Genomic DNA, 16,650 nt, shown 5'->3' with positions numbered 1-16,650 from the left:
TACGGATTTAAAATTTAGTCCAATGGGCAGGTATAAATGAAGAAAAAAACCGCTTAGCTACAATGTAAGGGTAGGTAGATAGGCCCTTGACCCTTGCGCGACTCACACACACACACACACATATATATATATATATATATATATTAACCAATGTGTACAACTTTTTATTTTGTGTAATGCATGCTAGTGCATTATTTATACAATTCGCGACTTACTTGAAGCTAGTTGTTGGCCATTAGCTAGGCTTATACCTACTCTTGTTCGGTAGCTTGAGATTAGGATCTATCTTAGCCAAATAAAAGATTAAACAACAAACAGACAACTAGGGCTAAGTAAGAAAAACGTAAATTGACCACACCAAACTGACGAAAATTGCCCAATCACAGTCTCCATAGTGATCGTTAGTTATCATCTAAAAATTTTAAAAATCCCTCAAAAGCAGTTTGGTTGTTGTTGTTGTCGAGATATAACATTAAATTTATTCGAATGAGAAATATCGTCGTCAAACCGCCTAAATTTGCAAGGAAGAAAACAATCAAAGGGTGTGTGGGAGGGTTCTCGTGCAAACATTCTGATGTTTGACTTAGATACTGAGAGTGATAAAAATCGCAAAGTAGAATTTTCACTATTATCAGAAACGTATCTCTTCTGGAACGAGTACTTGCTTATTTATAAAGAAATATGTAGTAATCTAAAAAATCCCACAATTAATATTCTCGTAGATAATTATTGTCTTGATTAATCCTAATTTACCTAGTACTAAGATTGTTGTGGATAATATCTATTTTTTATAAATGATATTTATTTTATCTTTTTTGAATATAAAATTTCTTATAAATAATTATTATTTTTTTCTTTTTTTTAAAAAAAAAATTCAACTGTCAGAATTATTAATGTTTGCGCATTATGTGGGATAATATCGTATTTGAGAAAATACTTTGACGGTGCACTAAATCTTCTTACGTACCTCAATGGAGAGAGAGGGGCCACGAGCCCTTGGCGCTGCGGGTCTCTTACAGCCTCAGGTCGTTCACACGTTTTGGGCCGTGCCAGAGCCCCGGGCCTTTCCCACGCCTAGGGCCATTCACATGGTTGTGAGCCGTTCCCCCGCCTTGGGTCAATTTCATTTCTTCCTTTTTACTTTGTCTTTTTGTATTATGGCGTATCAATGGCAATTTAAGGCTTTATAAACTATAAAATTTATTGATCACACCAATAACAACATAGTTGCTATTAATATGGATGCACGTGTGCACACATAACACACACACATATATATGTTAAGAGGGGTGACTCGTAACACACGCATGTGCAAAAAATTAAAAATTCTATATAAAAGTTCATTGGGTGACATTTGATAGTTATAACTTACTTTTAAAAATTTTTAGATAAATTTTAAACAAAAAGAGTTTTAGTATAGTATTAAGTTGTTTGAGAAATTAGTTACTATATAGATGTAAATCTTGTTAAAGTAGTTAAATTTTAATTTATTTTTTAAACAAGACACATAAAAAGTTATTTTAGGAAAACATGTGTAAGCACCCCGCCCGGATATCCCCAACCATCCGGACTACCCGAACGGGAGCGCCTACGGGAGGAGAAAGGAGATAAACACAAGACACAGATCACCCCGGCATGCATACACAAAAATGAGAACAGCGGAAGCAAAGCTCAAGACATGCATGCACTATGGGTACCCCGCTAATACAACGGTCACAAGATAAATAAATAAACACAAACTCCTGTGCCGACATACACAAGACTCGAGAAAAGACCTGGCACAGTACGAAATAATAGAGTAAATTCTACCTAGACATCAGAGTGGATAGGGATTGACGAGACTGCCTGTACACCACACCGACTCTGCCGTTAAAGCTGACTCCCTTGCTATGGCCCATGCCGCCCCTACCTGGAATGATGGAAAGCAAGGTGAGTCGAGAGACTCAGCAAGCATAAGGAAGAAAAGGCATAAGGCTACACAAAACCAGAAGTCTCACCCCAGAATAAATCCCCAGGTACACACAAGCCATGAGACGCTACAACACAACAGCTCAATAGCATAATAAAATAAAAGCACATACCGGTCCTTGGGGGCCCACATAAGACACTTGGCACCCAAGTCCCATACCAACCTGCCGCTGCCCTGAAAGGCAACAAATATCTGCAACAAACCTGCGCGCGCTGTCCCAGGCCGGTACTCCCGTCACCTGTATCCGTCGGTACTCCCGACAACCGAGCCAAAGGCTCCCTCGGAACGGTACTCCCGTCCGAGAACTAAATACTATCAGTATCCATGCAATGCACATAAGAATGCAATGGCGTAATGAGCATCAACGTGATACAAGGCGCCCATACATCCAGGCATCAGGCCATGCTCCGCCCACATAGTAAACCACACGCCATGCATATGCTCGCGCTGGATGCAACCTAACCAAACTAGAATGTCCGTGTCCAAGCATTCTCAATAAATGGATATCCCAATATGCATCCCGTACCCATGTGCATATCAAATCATGAACAGTAATACAATGTATCTAATCATGCAGTAAATCACATACCGGCAGAGCTAGTCAGCAGTGCCCGGCACCGGTCAACGGTCAGTGACAAGGAGTGTCCACCCGACGGTCCACATCAGGGCCGTACAATAGTCTACCCCAACATCACCAACAACCGACCCCTGCCCTACTGCTCGATAGCTCTAACCGAACCATAAATAAATCTGAGAAAAACTGTAAATGAACCCAATAAAATCGTAAATTAACCCTCACGTCTAGGAACCTAGTCCCCAAACCGGTTCAGCATCATTCCCGAAAGGAATGGAGGCGGTACAAACCCCCGTATGTTCACAACGAATAAATTATAGAAGGCTTAGATTTAATTTAAATTAAAACAAATGAATAATAGTTCAACCAATAAGGCAAGGTGCCGAATTAAAGTAAGGGAGGTGATAAAATACAGGAAATCACGGGGTCTTTCATGGGATTTAAAGATCAGGAAGAGAGGGTTAAGAGCTTGCCTTTACACAGCCGTTTCTTGCATTTCTTGCACTCCCGCTGCGAAGTAAAACATTTAATAGCGATTAATAAAACCTTGGCTCGCATTTAATTAAATCTAACCGTGTAATATAAATAATTTAACCGCCAAAATTCCACGTAGGCGGGTAAATAAAACCCCGGCAAATCTTATATTTGATTTAAATTATATTACATCAATAACATCCTCAATATATATATACTTAATTAATTAATATATAATAAAATTAACTTAACGCATCCTAATATACAAACAGTGGCATAAATTCCTTTCCTTTTCTTTTATTCTAATTTCATCTAACTTCATTGCCCAGCACACGCAGTGGCCTTCACGCCATACACTGTGTTTACACACACACATATATATATATATAATTAATACGCGATATCGAAATGAGTTAAGGAAAGGTGAGGGATTTATAAAATAGAAAGAAATCACAAAGGTAGATGAGAGCTTGCCTGTATCTAGCCGTTTACAGCGTTTTCACACTTAAACATCACCAAATTAAAACACGTTGTAAATAGATTAAACTTCCAAAATTAATAAAATTAGGCCCAAAATAAAATTTTAACCGTAAAGAATGTTTAATACATATTTATTTACGTACCTGGCTAATTAAATCGCGATCAACCACATTAAATCTTGAAATTTTCGCCAAAATTTCCCTCTTTTCTTCACTGTGCGTCTGTTCCTTCTTCTCCCATTTTTCCTTCGATTCTGCTGGCTCGGAGACGCCCGAAACGGGCTTAAAAATGGCCCAAAACAAGTGGCCAGAAGGCAGCCACGTGGCAGCCTGTGGGCTGCGCTGGGAAGCCACCGCCTCAGGGACGAAACGACGTCGTTTCGGTCCCTTATTGGCTGATTTAAATCAGCCCATTTTCCTCCCCTCGCTCGAACCCGCGACCTGCTGCTCCCTCGTGTGCGCGCGCGACCGCGCGATCTAGCTGCATTCTTCAACATATATATACACTAAATTAACTTTAAGGTAATCCCACAACAGTTCCAGAAATTACATTTAAACCTTCATACTTTCATAAGTTCTCACAAACACCCCCCACATTCAATTTAATTAATTAAATAAATTTAATTTAGATAAATTTAATTTACACTTATATTATTTTTGGGATATTACAACATGTTATTAGCAAGGTTACATAATATTAAAATATAGTGTTTGCTTATATAATAATATATCTTAAGTAGGTCGTTATTATCGAATATTAATTTTTTATGTGAGAATTGAGGGATATTTTTTTTTTCATACAAACATATGTTTTTTCTTTTAAAAAACTTGTTTTTACATCACAAATTGATAACATTTTACTCATTAAAGAGCAAATTCTCCAATAATGTAAGATTATACGCTCTTAAAAAACGGCTCGGTTAAACTACATAGAAGGTAGCAATTTTTAACCTTGATTATGTCATCTAAGTTAAATGTCTATCTTAGACTCTTTGATGCTTAAATTACTAATTTTTGGAGCCTTAGAAGAAGGATTGCATAGCAAATGATAATAAGATTGACAGAATTAATGACAGATTTCATGTTTTTTTTTTTTTTTTCATTTGACAAGTCATGTTCTCAAGTATCAAGGAACACCATCAAGAGTTTTTCCTCCCTCGTGTTTGAATAAGAGTAGTGCTATTTTGCTTGATAGATCAATCGAGGAAATTACTAAAAGGTGTTAAAAAGATCAAAATATTCTCATCCCAATTGAAAATTTTTAAAAGCTGTCATTGTCTTGTTTGGTGCTCTCTTTTCTTTCCATAGCTGCCAATGCAACCATCAACCACTGTTGCCTTCGCCTTGTCGCCTTGCTGACAATTAGAGCAAGGGTATTTTGGTCTTTTTAACACCATTCGATAAGCCTCTTAGTTATGTTGAACAAAATAGATTAATTCTTTGAATAATTATGGATCATGGGGAGTTGTGTTGCTAGAAATGCAAAGTTGTTAGGTTCTAAGTGTAGGTAGATGCAGGGCCTAAGAAAAAAAATCTCCTATTTAATTATGTTAATGATTTACTTCATATCTTAAAAAAAAAAACACATAAAACTTTATTCCTATTTTTAAGTTTAGATCAAACTTTTAATTTTTAATAGTAACATCATTTTTTTTTTGTTTAAATTATGTATTGTCGTCTATCCTCTTTAAATGTTGTCGTTAAAATATGGTGTCACAATTTTTTTTTTACTTTTTTATTTTTATTTTTCAAGAGAAAATAAAGAAAGAAAAGCAACAAACCAATTTTATTTTAAAAAATAGGAAAAAGAAGCCCCAAATATATAATTTTGCTATCAAAATTGCCAAATAGAAAGAGATAATTATAGGGATCTACCTAAGTTTTGACATAAAATTTAATTTTTATTATAATTATATTACTTTATAGAAACCTAATTTACTCATCTCTGACTTAACGCGCTTGGATTCAAATGATTTCTTACCATGAAATCTTGCGAATAATTCTAAAATAAAATTTATGATTTACATGAGGATGACAATTTTTATTTGACTAATCGAATTAATTTGATTTGCTTATGAATGTAAAATTTTGTTCATTGGTTAGTATAATAAACCAAAAACTAAGAAAGTGTAAGGATAGGTACAAAGGCTCTTGACCTTTGCCTGACTCACATATATTAATTAATTATATATAATTTAAAAAAAACAATTTTTACTAGAATTTCTATTGTTTATAATTTTTAAAAATTAGAAACACTTTTCAATTTTTAAAAAGTAATTGATAATTTCACGAAGAAGTATTGTTAATTATTTAAAAAATACTCATAATTTTGTAAGTATCAAACAGTATCAAAACACTATATATAAATAGAATTATATTTAATTATAATAGTATTTACAAATGCTAATGACCTGCTTCAAATCCTAAAAAGTAAGGAAAATTAATAAAGACTTATATGTTATACAACAGAATGCGATTAATATATGGTTATGAATGTCTTAATTTGAATGATTACATATATATGCTAAAACATGATTTGTTGGTCTCTAAAAATAATTAATTAATTCAAGTATTTTTAAAGGACTTTGTGGAGTGTAGGTGGCCAAGAAATTAACCTATATATATATAAATATATTAATTAATGAATGAATTATTTAGTTGTAACAGATCGAACTTGAAGATAGGCCATGCATCTGAGCACAGAACTTATTGGAACACAAAATTAAGGATTTAAAAGGGCAGCAGAATTGGGTGATAGAAAGAAAGCATGGGGCATGGCTGCATTATTATTGTTACTATTATTATTAATTTGTTTACTCTTAAAAGGCCTCCCCATGCACTCTATCCCTTCTGCGCTGCGACACATTTGGAGAGCCTTTTATTTTCAACTCCTCATGCAGATAGCGAGCCACTTTGATAAACCCATGGCCTCGTTTATTTCTCTCCAGATTTTAATTATTTCCAAGGCGCGCCATGTGTGTGATCAAGCCAACACACACACATATATATACATACATGTTAAGGGTGTTGTAGTTCATGTGCTCTCTTTTCACCTTCATCCTTCTTTCTTTCTTCTTTTCTTGTTAGGGTGACAAATCTTGAAATGTCGTCGCATTTAGATCTTGTCAATTGCAAGAAGAGAAAAAGGGGTGAGAGGGTGTTCAAGTTCAAGAACTTTGGTAAACAAGGCCACCCTGTTGATTGGGATGGCTCGTTCTGGCAAAATGTCAAGGTCCTCTTGGAGTTTGGCCGTTTGGAGGGCAATTTGTGTTGTGGGATGCCTACTTGGTCCTTTCAACTCGAGGTCCATCGCCACCCTCCACTCCACCTCCTACTCTTTATCGTTGTCGAGGAATTGGAGGAGACGTCACTTCATAGTCATTGTAAACTCTGCCAATACGTCGGTAAACACTTAACTGCTTTAAATTTTTTTAATTGGAGATGTAGAATAGAACTTTTATACAAAAAAAATATTTTTATAACAATCTACACCTTTTTTTTTTTTTTTTTTCTTTTGGGACTCAATTTTTAGCTCAGGCTGGGGGCACCATATGATCTGCAACAAGAAGTACCACTTTTTGGTGCCATCCACGGACACAGCTGTGGCTTGTTTGAACTATGAAGGTGACTGTGAAAGGGCAGATTGCTCGACAAAGCCCAAGCACAAGACCAAGCCCAAGCCCAGACCCACCTTGATGGAATTACAGGGCCATATATTGCATGGTGTCTTCCACTCCAACGGATTTGGACACTTATTGTGTGTCAATGGACTTGAAATGGGCAATGACTTACCGGGCCATCAGATCATGGACTTTTGGGACAGGCTTTGCACTGGGCTACGAGCGAGGTCAGCCCATTTTTTTATCAGTTCTTTAGTGTCCATTTGATTTTGTTATTAATTTTCATTCGTTAATTTTCAGTTTTTATTAAACTTTTGTGTTCAGTTTTCATCTTAGTTGAAAAAAATGAGAAATGAATTTTGCTACCATCTTCAAAAGTAGAAAGTGTTAATTTATTCTTCATATATATAGTGATAGAATAGTTTTATTTTGTATGTAATAAGTTAATTTTTATATTGAATATTGGCCTTTTGGAAAGGAGTTCATTTTCTCATTAAAAAAAAAAACCCTAATTGAATGTCATTCTCTCTCTCTCTCTCTCTCTCTTTTAATTTTGAAAATGAGTGCAAAAATTAAAAACAACATCAAAGTCGAATAAGCCTTAATTTTCTATGTAAAAATTCATCTAGAAAATTTGGTAACACATGAGGTTATTTTTGTGTTTTGTTTGGTAGGAAAGTGAGTTTAAGGGACAACTCACAGAAGAAGAGCATGGAATTGAGGCTAGTCCATGGAGTAGCATATGGAGAGCCATGGTTCAGTAGATGGGGCTATAGATTTGGGCGTGGAAGCTATGGAGTTACTCAACCAATGTACCATAAAGCCATAGAAGCCATCCAAACTATGCCTTTGTGCTTGCTTCTCCACCATCTTGGCAGCTTCAACCAAGAGCTTTCAATCATCTTCTCTAGGTACCAAACTCTATCTGGTCATTCTTTGGCCACGCTGGGCAATCTTTTCCATTTCATGCTCGAGCTCAAGTCTCGGTTGCCAGAAGAGAGCTGCATCGACTCCTACAACCCGGGCATCTTGGTGGAAACCACTTGTCGATGGTCTCCCAAGCGGGTTGAGATGGCGACTAGAGTGATTGTTGAAGCACTAAAAAGAGCTGAATTCAAGTGGATTTCGAGGCAAGAAGTTAGGGATGTTGCACGTGCTTACGTTGGCGACACAGGCTTATTAGATTTCGTGTTAAAGTCGCTTGGGAACCATATAGTAGGGAATTACTTGATTCGTCGAAGCTTGAATCCTGTTACCAAGGTATTAGAGTATCGCTTAGAGGACATCTCTGGGACATTTCTCAATCATGAAGGTTTAGCTACAAAGGATTCAAAAATGAAAGCTCGGTACATGATCACAAGATCCCAACTTATGAAGGACTTGCTCTACTTGTATTGGAACATACTTAAAGAGCAAAAGCCCACAATAACGGGGGGCATATTGGCAACTATTCCCATGGCATCAAGGATAATTTTAGACACCAAGTACCTTATCAAAGAATATGATAATGGGGAGCTCCCTTCAAAATCCCAATTGGGCATTCCGTCAGAATCAAAGATCTCTTGTGCAATTCTCTTGAAAAACAATCACCACGTCAACCAAGCCTTAGAGAAGGCGATGGCACCATACGAGAGTCTCACGTTGGATAGCAACGCCACATTTGATGAACTAAAGCAACAAGTTGAAAACACCTTTAGAGGGCTCTACTGGGGATTGAGGAGCTTTGTAATACAATCCGTGGTGAATCTGAATGTGAAGGGGTCGGATCTTGTTTCCCAGGTGGTGAAGGCGGGTGGGAAACTTGTGTTTGAGGGGAGATGTAGCACTGGAGAGGGTGGATTGCTGGGGAATGGGGACATATTTGAAGGTGGTGGGGATCAAGCAAAATGTGTTGTGGATTGCAGCTGTGGAGCCAAAGAAGATGATGGAGAAAGAATGGTTTGTTGTGATATTTGTGAAGTTTGGCAGCACACACGCTGTGTTAGGATCCCAAATAATCAAGAAATTCCAACCATATTTCTTTGCAGTCAATGTGAGCAAGACATTTTGCTCTTCCCTTGTCTGCCATAGCTTTATTAATATTGCACTCATCTTCTTTTACTTTATACCATTATTATTGACTAAGTATATATATACACATATATATGTGAGTGTGATCAATTTAGTGCAAAGAAACCCAATTCAATTGTCAAGAGAATGTTTGCTATAATGCATCAAGTTTATCACTGAGAAATGGATGTTATTGACTTCTTTGTGTGTTGAAAAATAAAAAATTAAACGTTTATTATCAATTATTTGATACTTTACGGTGTGACTTATCAATTGAAAAGAAGAAGAATTTTACGTCATTAATCTCCTCTCGTAATGTAATGTGTGTGTCACCGCTTTCCTACAAAGGAAAGACTCTAGAAATTATTTTATATCTACTTTATTATATAAGTAAGTATTAAATAATTTTTAACAATATTTCTTGTATTTCTATATTATTATATAAACAAAAATATCATCTTTTAATATTAAGAAACTTTGTCCACAAAATATTTTTATGTATATTACTTGAAAAATAAAAATTAACTACAATAACAAGATTTGAACTAATGAGCTACAACTGTACCACTGCATAAAAAATTATTTTGTTCATAAATTTGTATAATAAAATTAAAAAATAATTAAACCATCAAATATGACTAATATTAAAATTTTATTTAATTTTTTTGTCACGTGCATAGCACGGCCCATCTCACTATTTTAATTAAAAAATTATGTGAATACATTTTTAATTCATGATCTCTAATATATTAAAAATAAAATGAAGTTAAAATAAATTTTATGATTACATTCAAATTCATATTAATTTAAATTTTACTTAAAAAATTAAAAAAATTAGACATTAACTATCAAGTGCATTTTTTGTTTATTTACATGCTCATAACACTTGATACACCTATTACTAAAATACCAAAAATACTTCACATTCACTCTCCTTTCGTTTTTTCTCCCATTTTCTAGAGATAGACATGGCCAAAATTGAACCGGACCGGCGGTTCGAACCGGAACCTGACCGGCCGGAACCGGACCCGGAACCGGCCGAACCGGAACCGGAACCGGAACCGGACCGAACCGGCGAAATTCGGTCCGGTTCCGGTTCAAGGTTCCGGAGAACCGGAACCGCCGGTTCCGCGGAACCGGCCCCCCTCCCCCCCCCCGTGCGCGTGCGGCCGCGCACGGTGCACCCCCCCCTCCCCCCCCCCAACGGTCCAAATTGGACCGTTGGACACCCCCCCCCCCCCAACGGTCCAATTTGGATTGGACCGTTGGACCCCCCCCAACTTTTTTTTTTTTTTTTAAATTTTATAATTCCTATCTATATATACCCCTCCCTCCCCCACTCATTTTTCACACTCTCTCTCTCTCTCTCTCTCAAGTCTCAAGCTATTATTCTCTCAATTTTGTCTCTCATTTAATATTTTAATTTCAATTTCTTCAATCTTCTCATTTTGTTATTTATCAATTTATTCAATTATATTGTTAATTATTTATTACTTGTTACTATATTATTTTATCATTATTATATTTTTTTATTATCATACTTTTTTCAAAAAAATGGCAAGTGAAGGTAGAAATGTTGAAAATGTTGAGTTTGAAGCTCAAAATTTTCAAACACAAGAGAGTGAAACTCAACAAAAGGGAGGTGGAAAAATTTCTACTTCTGATATTTTTAATATTCATTTCAAGAAAACACCAAAAGGAGATGGTAAATTTGATGTATCTTGTAATTATTGTAATCAAGTATACAAATTCAAGCAAGGAGGTGGATATGGTACTTTCGCCCGACATTTGCAAACAAAGCACCCGCTCAAGGTTGGATTGAGCCGCGATCAAACACAAATATCCGGGTTTGCTACCTCTTCAAACTCTCCTCAATTATTTCATTATAATGAAGCTAATTGTAGGTCTGGTTTAGCTGAAATGGTAGCAATTGATCATTTATCTTTTAGTTTTGGTGAAAAATTAGGTTTTACTCGATTTTGTCAAAACTTTGTTAATCCTAGTTTTAAATCAATTCCTAGAAATACTTTGAAAAGGAATTTGTTAAAATTGTTTAAAAACTCAAAAATTGAATTGATAACATATTTTCAAAACAATAATATTAATGTTTCTATTTGTAGTGATATTTGGAGTGATCATTGGCAAACTCATTCATATATGGGTATTACTTGTCATTGGGTTGATGAAAATTATGTTTTACAAAAAAGAATTCTTGCGTATCGATGTTTTGATGAAAGTCATAATGCTGAAAATATTTGTAGATTAATTCAACAAATTTTACAAGAATATAGATTAGTTAATAGAATTTTTTCAATTTCTTTTGATAATGCATCGGCTAATACTGCTTCTATTAATGAATTGAAAAGAATTTGCCAACCAAATTTTGGTGGAAGATTTTTTCATGTTAGATGTGCATGTCATGTTTTAAATTTATGTGTTCAAGATGGTATTAAGTCACTTAATTCTTATTTAGATCCAATTAGAAATGTTATCTCTTATATTTGGGTACACCCTCGAACTGCAAAAGCATGGGCACATTTTTGCACCTCCAATGGTCAAACCCCAAAACGTTTTTCAAAAGATGTCTCTACTCGTTGGAACTCAACTTTTAAATTACTTAATCAATCTTTTGAATATAAAGATTTATTGTGTTCTTTTGCAGCAAATTATATTCCACAATATCCTATTTTTCCAACTATGTGGAATGTTTTACGAATTTTTAATGATGCTACTCATACACTTAGTAGTGTTTATAAACCAACTTCACATCAATTTTTAATAGAAGCAATGAATGTGGCCGGTGTATTAATGGAAGGAATTAATGTTGAAGAAATTTGTCATGCTGTTTTAGAAATGAGAGAAAAATGGTTACGTTATTATCAATTTATTCCTGAAATTTTTCTTGTTACTATGGTATTTGATCCTAGGTGTAAATTTGATGGTTTAATTGAGTGTTTGTCTAACTATTATTCGTTGTTAGGATTAGAAAATAATGAAGAAATTGATGTGAATATTATAATTTCTAAGGTTAGAACTTTATGCAATCAATTATATGAAGCATATGTTATTGCTCCTAGTAGTGAAGAATCATTTCCATCCATGGCTCCGCATTCCTCTTCCTCCCAACCAATGAAATGGGGTCATAAATTTTTAGATCAAAGGAGGAAAAAACCTAGATCGAGCTCACATTCGGAGCTCGAAACTTATCTAACCACAGTTTTTGAGTTTGGTGATGATACAGGTTTAAATTTTGAAATTTTGGAGTGGTGGAAAAGGCACAAGGAGACATTTCCAACTCTTGCAATTATTGCAAGTCAACTTCTTGCAGTTCCAGCTTCAACTGTAGCCGTTGAACAAACATTCAGTAGTGGAGGCAACATTTTGGACGAAAGAAGATCAAGATTGGCTCCAGAATCATTGGAAGCTCAAGTTTGCCTCGATGATTGGGAAAGAGCTAACATGCGACGTCAAGAAGAACTTATCCATTCATCATCATCTGACGAATGGGTTAATGATGGTTCAACAACGGCGACTTCCGACTCCAATGAAGATGCGTAGGATCCAAGTCCATATTTTATTTTTTTTCACATTTGTAAAAATTAATTACTTGTATTACATTTTTGTTGTAATTATTTTTTAATGAAATTAAGTCTAATTCTATTTTTTATTTTTTATTTTTCACATTTGTAAAAATTAATTACTTATATTACATACTTGTTTAGCTGTTTTAATTATTTTTAATGAAATTATTACTTATATTTCTTCAATTTTTAGTAGTGTTTTTTTATTAAAAATATGGTTGAGAATATTTATATTTACAATTACATTTAACAATTAAAAATCGAAACCAAACCGAACCGAACAACGGAACAAGGACCAAAATTGAATACAACAATATTTAAAAAAAATTAAAAAAATTCGGTTTGAACCGGAACCGGAACCGTTGACCGAACCGGCTCAAACCGTTGACCGAACCGGTCCAAACCGTTGACCGAACCGGCACGAACCGGAACCGGAACCGAACCGTCCCAAACCGCCCTTGGGCGGTTCGGTTCAGGTTCAAAGATTTCTTGAACCGGAACCGGCGGTTCATGAACCGGAACCGGCGGTTCATGAACCGTGGCCATGTCTATCTAGAGGTGTCGATCACCTTTTTCTAGCATTAGGGTTAGTGAGTCCCTTTTTCTAATATCGATATCGATGTCTCTCTCTTTTTTTTTATTCTTTTTTTTATATATCTATAACAATTTAATCTAATCCACCTAAGTAATATCTGAGTTGAATAGAGTGCTCTCTTTTCCCCTATTCCCCTTTGTTATCTCTTTTTTTTTGGTTATTAAAAGCCCAACAACTATTGAGGTTTCATCTGGTAATGATGCAATGGGTATATTTTTAAATTTTTTGATTTTTAAGAAATAATAATAAAATAAGGGATAGAAATAAAAAAAATTATAAAAACAAAATAATTATTTTATCTTAATCTTTAATATCATCCGAATAATAAAATAGAAAAAGAATGGGAATAAAGAAAAGGATTGCCCAAATTTATTTAGTAGTGGTGGGGTGGGGAGGGGAGGGGAAGGAGAGAGGGGGAGAGAGAGAGAGAGAGAGAGGAGTTGGGGTCACCACCTGCGCACGATAGTCCAATGTCGCGGTAGAAATCGCTTTAGATCTTGTTTCTATATATATATATATATATATATTATTTATATATTATTTATTTAGAAACGTTGATGGCAAAATAGTTTTAGGCTGTCTCTTTCTCTTTCTCTTTCTCTTTCTCTCTCTTATCTCTCTTTGGTTTCTCTCTCCTCTCTCCTGCATCCCCCTCCCCTCCTCTCTCTCTCTCTCTCTCTCTCTCCGGAAGGAAAAACCCTAAAAGAGCTGTTTACCAACAAGTAAGTTATCCCTCTTTCTCCTTTCTCTCTCTGGAGCCCCCGTCTCTGTTCTCTCTCTCTCTCTCTCTCTAAAAATCTGTTTTTTCCTCGGTCTATCTGTCAAACCTGAAATTTTTCTCACCATACGCTGGCTTGTACATTTTGATTCACACATATGTTATATGTGTAAATATATCTATTTCAGCGGCGGTTCAATTTGTATTTTGGGCAGGTTTTTTGGTTCTGTTTTCGCAATTAGATCTAGACATGGAACCCTAGCTTTTGACTTGTTCTTGGAATTTACGTTTCTATGTACTGGCAAATGTGGAGCGGTCCTTTTAATGCTTATGATTGACGTGTTTTGATGCCTGTGATTGTGGTGTCGGTCAAGCGGTTTTTTAGATCTCGCCACCGTTGTGTTTGGATCTGCCTCCTGAAGATTGTGCCTGTTTCTGGTCAAGATCTGTTTGTTAGTTGTTGTTTCTATCCACAATGCTGCTATAGTTCTCTTGAAATCGGAGGATTTTGTGGATGCTGTTAAATCTGGGTCTAATCTGTTTTTCTCCCAGCTTTTAGTTATTTGGACATTCTCATTGTTTACTCTTGATTTTGCGCTTTGAAGCCTGTGCCATGCATCTCTGTTTTGATATGGTTGTATATGATGTTTTTCTTGGTTATGGTCCGTGGCATTTCTGGATTTTATAGCACTTTAGTGGGAAAATGAAAGCATAGTTCGGATTTAATATAAGTGGTTTTGTTTTTTTGATGGTTCAATGTGTAGTTCTGATGGATGACGATGGATTGAATATGCGGAATTGGGGTTATTTTGAACCCTCCCTAAAAGGGCATCTAGGTCTGCAGCTCATGTCATCTGTAGCAGAGCGTGACACAAAATCATTCTTGTCTGGGCGTGAACATTCTCTGATGGTAAGCCCCAATGGGACTTTTCATCCGCGGGATTGTGTAGTCTCAGAGGCCCCTGTAAACATGGACTATCTGAGGGACAGTTGGGTAAACCAGAGAGATAAATTTCTGAATATGTTACCAGGAAATCCCAATTTTGCAATTCTTCCTGGGCCTTCTGCAAGTCATTCTATGCAGATTTTACAGGCACCTGATACATCAAAGGATACCAGGGTGGCTATGGAAGATACAGGTGCTAGGAACGAAAGTGGCTCTTTGAAGAAAAGAACAGCTGGAAGCACCCCAAAAACACCGAAATCTAAGAAGCCTAAGAAAGGCCCCTCTGCGCCAAAGGAAAATGGAAATTCTTCTGTTCAACGAGTAAGACCAGCTAAGAAGAATATGGATGTCATTATAAATGGAATTGACATGGATATTTCAAGTATTCCCATACCAGTTTGCTCGTGTACTGGAACTCCCCAGCAGTGTTATCGATGGGGATGTGGTGGTTGGCAATCAGCTTGTTGTACTACAACTATATCTCTGTACCCCTTGCCAATGAGCCAAAAAAGACGTGGAGCAAGGATAGCTGGAAGGAAGATGAGCCAAGGCGCATTCAAGAAGGTTTTGGAGAAGCTTGCAGCTGAAGGTTACAATTTTGCTAATGCAATTGATTTGAGGACTCACTGGGCAAAACATGGTACCAACAAGTTTGTGACAATCAGGTAGATTTGCAATGGTGGTATCATCGCTGGACCCGCCGCATCTGGTCTGTTTTACCTGTATATATCATTTGGCCTTTTGCAGAGGTTTATCTGATACTTAGTAGTCATGAACTTTGCATAGTCTTGATACATGTTTTCTATGATTAGATATCTTGGTTCTGCCAAAGTTGTTCTTTAATTTTCCCGTTTCTGCTTTGATGGCTACCAATTTCTGGCCTTAAAATGTAGGATCCTGGATGAATATTTATTTGTTGAGCTGTTTAAGACAAATCATTTGTCTTTGACTCTAATATTGTCAAAAACTGCAACTCAGTGCTGCCTTTTTTATCTGTCTTCTTGCCAGCATACTTTTGATGGTTGTTTTTTTTTTTTTTCTTTGTTTATTGTTTGTATAAATTTTAAAATGACCAGAAATCTTTAAATTCTTTTGCCAAAATTGGCAGTTGGATTATATTTGAAGCTGTTGTATGTTGCAAATGAATAGACATGTTTCTTTCTTTCCCAATTTTGTTATAAGACATCTAGGCTAGATACTCTTTGGGGGGCATATGTAATTCTAGATCATTAGTAATTTATATTTGTGGCATTATCTTCCATAATGTTCTTATAACTCCTATCATTCCTATATGTCTCCCACCAAAATTTTCTTGATTTTCCTGTTATCTCTTTTGCTTTATATTCTTTCTTCTCCATCTATTCTCCTTGCGTGTCTTTTTTGGTCTTCTTCCCACTTGACCAAATCATCTTAAATTCTTAATCGCATATCATGTAGTATTTTTAATGGGGGCTATTCTGACTTTATTATAAATCACCTCATTTCTAATTTTATCTTTTCTTCTATGCTCACACGCCCATTGGAACACCTTTCATCTTCGTTACACTCATTTTTTGCACATGTTGGTGATTTATTGCCCAACATTTTGTAATATACAACAAAACTAGTCTTATAACTCTATTATGTTCTTTTAGCTTTAAAAGAA

At 35.7% G+C, this 16,650-nt stretch overlaps 2 protein-coding genes and 1 long non-coding RNA gene across 3 annotated transcripts; 2 read left to right on the top strand and 1 right to left on the bottom strand.

The window, feature by feature from the left end:
* Nucleotides 1-1,650: 1,650 nt before the first annotated feature.
* On the bottom strand, nt 1,651-3,743 carry LOC127810491 (uncharacterized). Its single transcript, XR_008025461.1, has 2 exons — nt 3,641-3,743; nt 1,651-3,053 (listed from the first exon to the last, which is right to left on the bottom strand). It is a non-coding gene; the product is annotated as an uncharacterized LOC127810491 (long non-coding RNA).
* Nucleotides 3,744-6,599: 2,856 nt separating this feature from the next.
* LOC127810053 (PHD finger protein MALE STERILITY 1) lies at nt 6,600-9,186 on the top strand. Its single transcript, XM_052349273.1, has 3 exons — nt 6,600-6,900; nt 7,034-7,343; nt 7,791-9,186. Exons 1-3 carry the CDS (start codon nt 6,600-6,602, stop codon nt 9,184-9,186), a joined length of 2,007 nt encoding a protein of 668 aa, XP_052205233.1.
* A 4,718-nt stretch (nt 9,187-13,904) lies between these two features.
* On the top strand, nt 13,905-15,954 carry LOC127809860 (protein BASIC PENTACYSTEINE2-like). The gene is made up of 2 exons (XM_052349001.1): nt 13,905-14,063; nt 14,824-15,954. Exon 2 carries the CDS (start codon nt 14,829-14,831, stop codon nt 15,672-15,674), a length of 846 nt encoding a protein of 281 aa, XP_052204961.1. The 5' UTR covers nt 13,905-14,063; nt 14,824-14,828; the 3' UTR covers nt 15,675-15,954.
* Nucleotides 15,955-16,650: the final 696 nt, after the last annotated feature.

The sequence above is a fragment of the Diospyros lotus genome, chromosome 9 (genome assembly GCF_014633365.1).
Source record: "Diospyros lotus cultivar Yz01 chromosome 9, ASM1463336v1, whole genome shotgun sequence".
Taxonomy (NCBI): domain Eukaryota; kingdom Viridiplantae; phylum Streptophyta; class Magnoliopsida; order Ericales; family Ebenaceae; genus Diospyros; species Diospyros lotus.
This window is presented reverse-complemented; position numbering and strand designations above follow the sequence as displayed.

What these genes read in the sequence shown, in the direction of transcription:
- LOC127809860 (XM_052349001.1), top strand. Translation starts at nt 14,829, where the DNA reads ATGGATGACGATGGATTGAATATGCGGAATTGGGGTTATTTTGAACCC.
- LOC127810053 (XM_052349273.1), top strand. Translation starts at nt 6,600, where the DNA reads ATGTCGTCGCATTTAGATCTTGTCAATTGCAAGAAGAGAAAAAGGGGT. An exon ending in TAAACTCTGCCAATACGTCG is followed by an intron (nt 6,901 to 7,033) that starts GTAAACACTTAA and finishes TTTTTAGCTCAG; the next exon opens with GCTGGGGGCACCATATGATC. An exon ending in TGCACTGGGCTACGAGCGAG is followed by an intron (nt 7,344 to 7,790) that starts GTCAGCCCATTT and finishes TTTGTTTGGTAG; the next exon opens with GAAAGTGAGTTTAAGGGACA.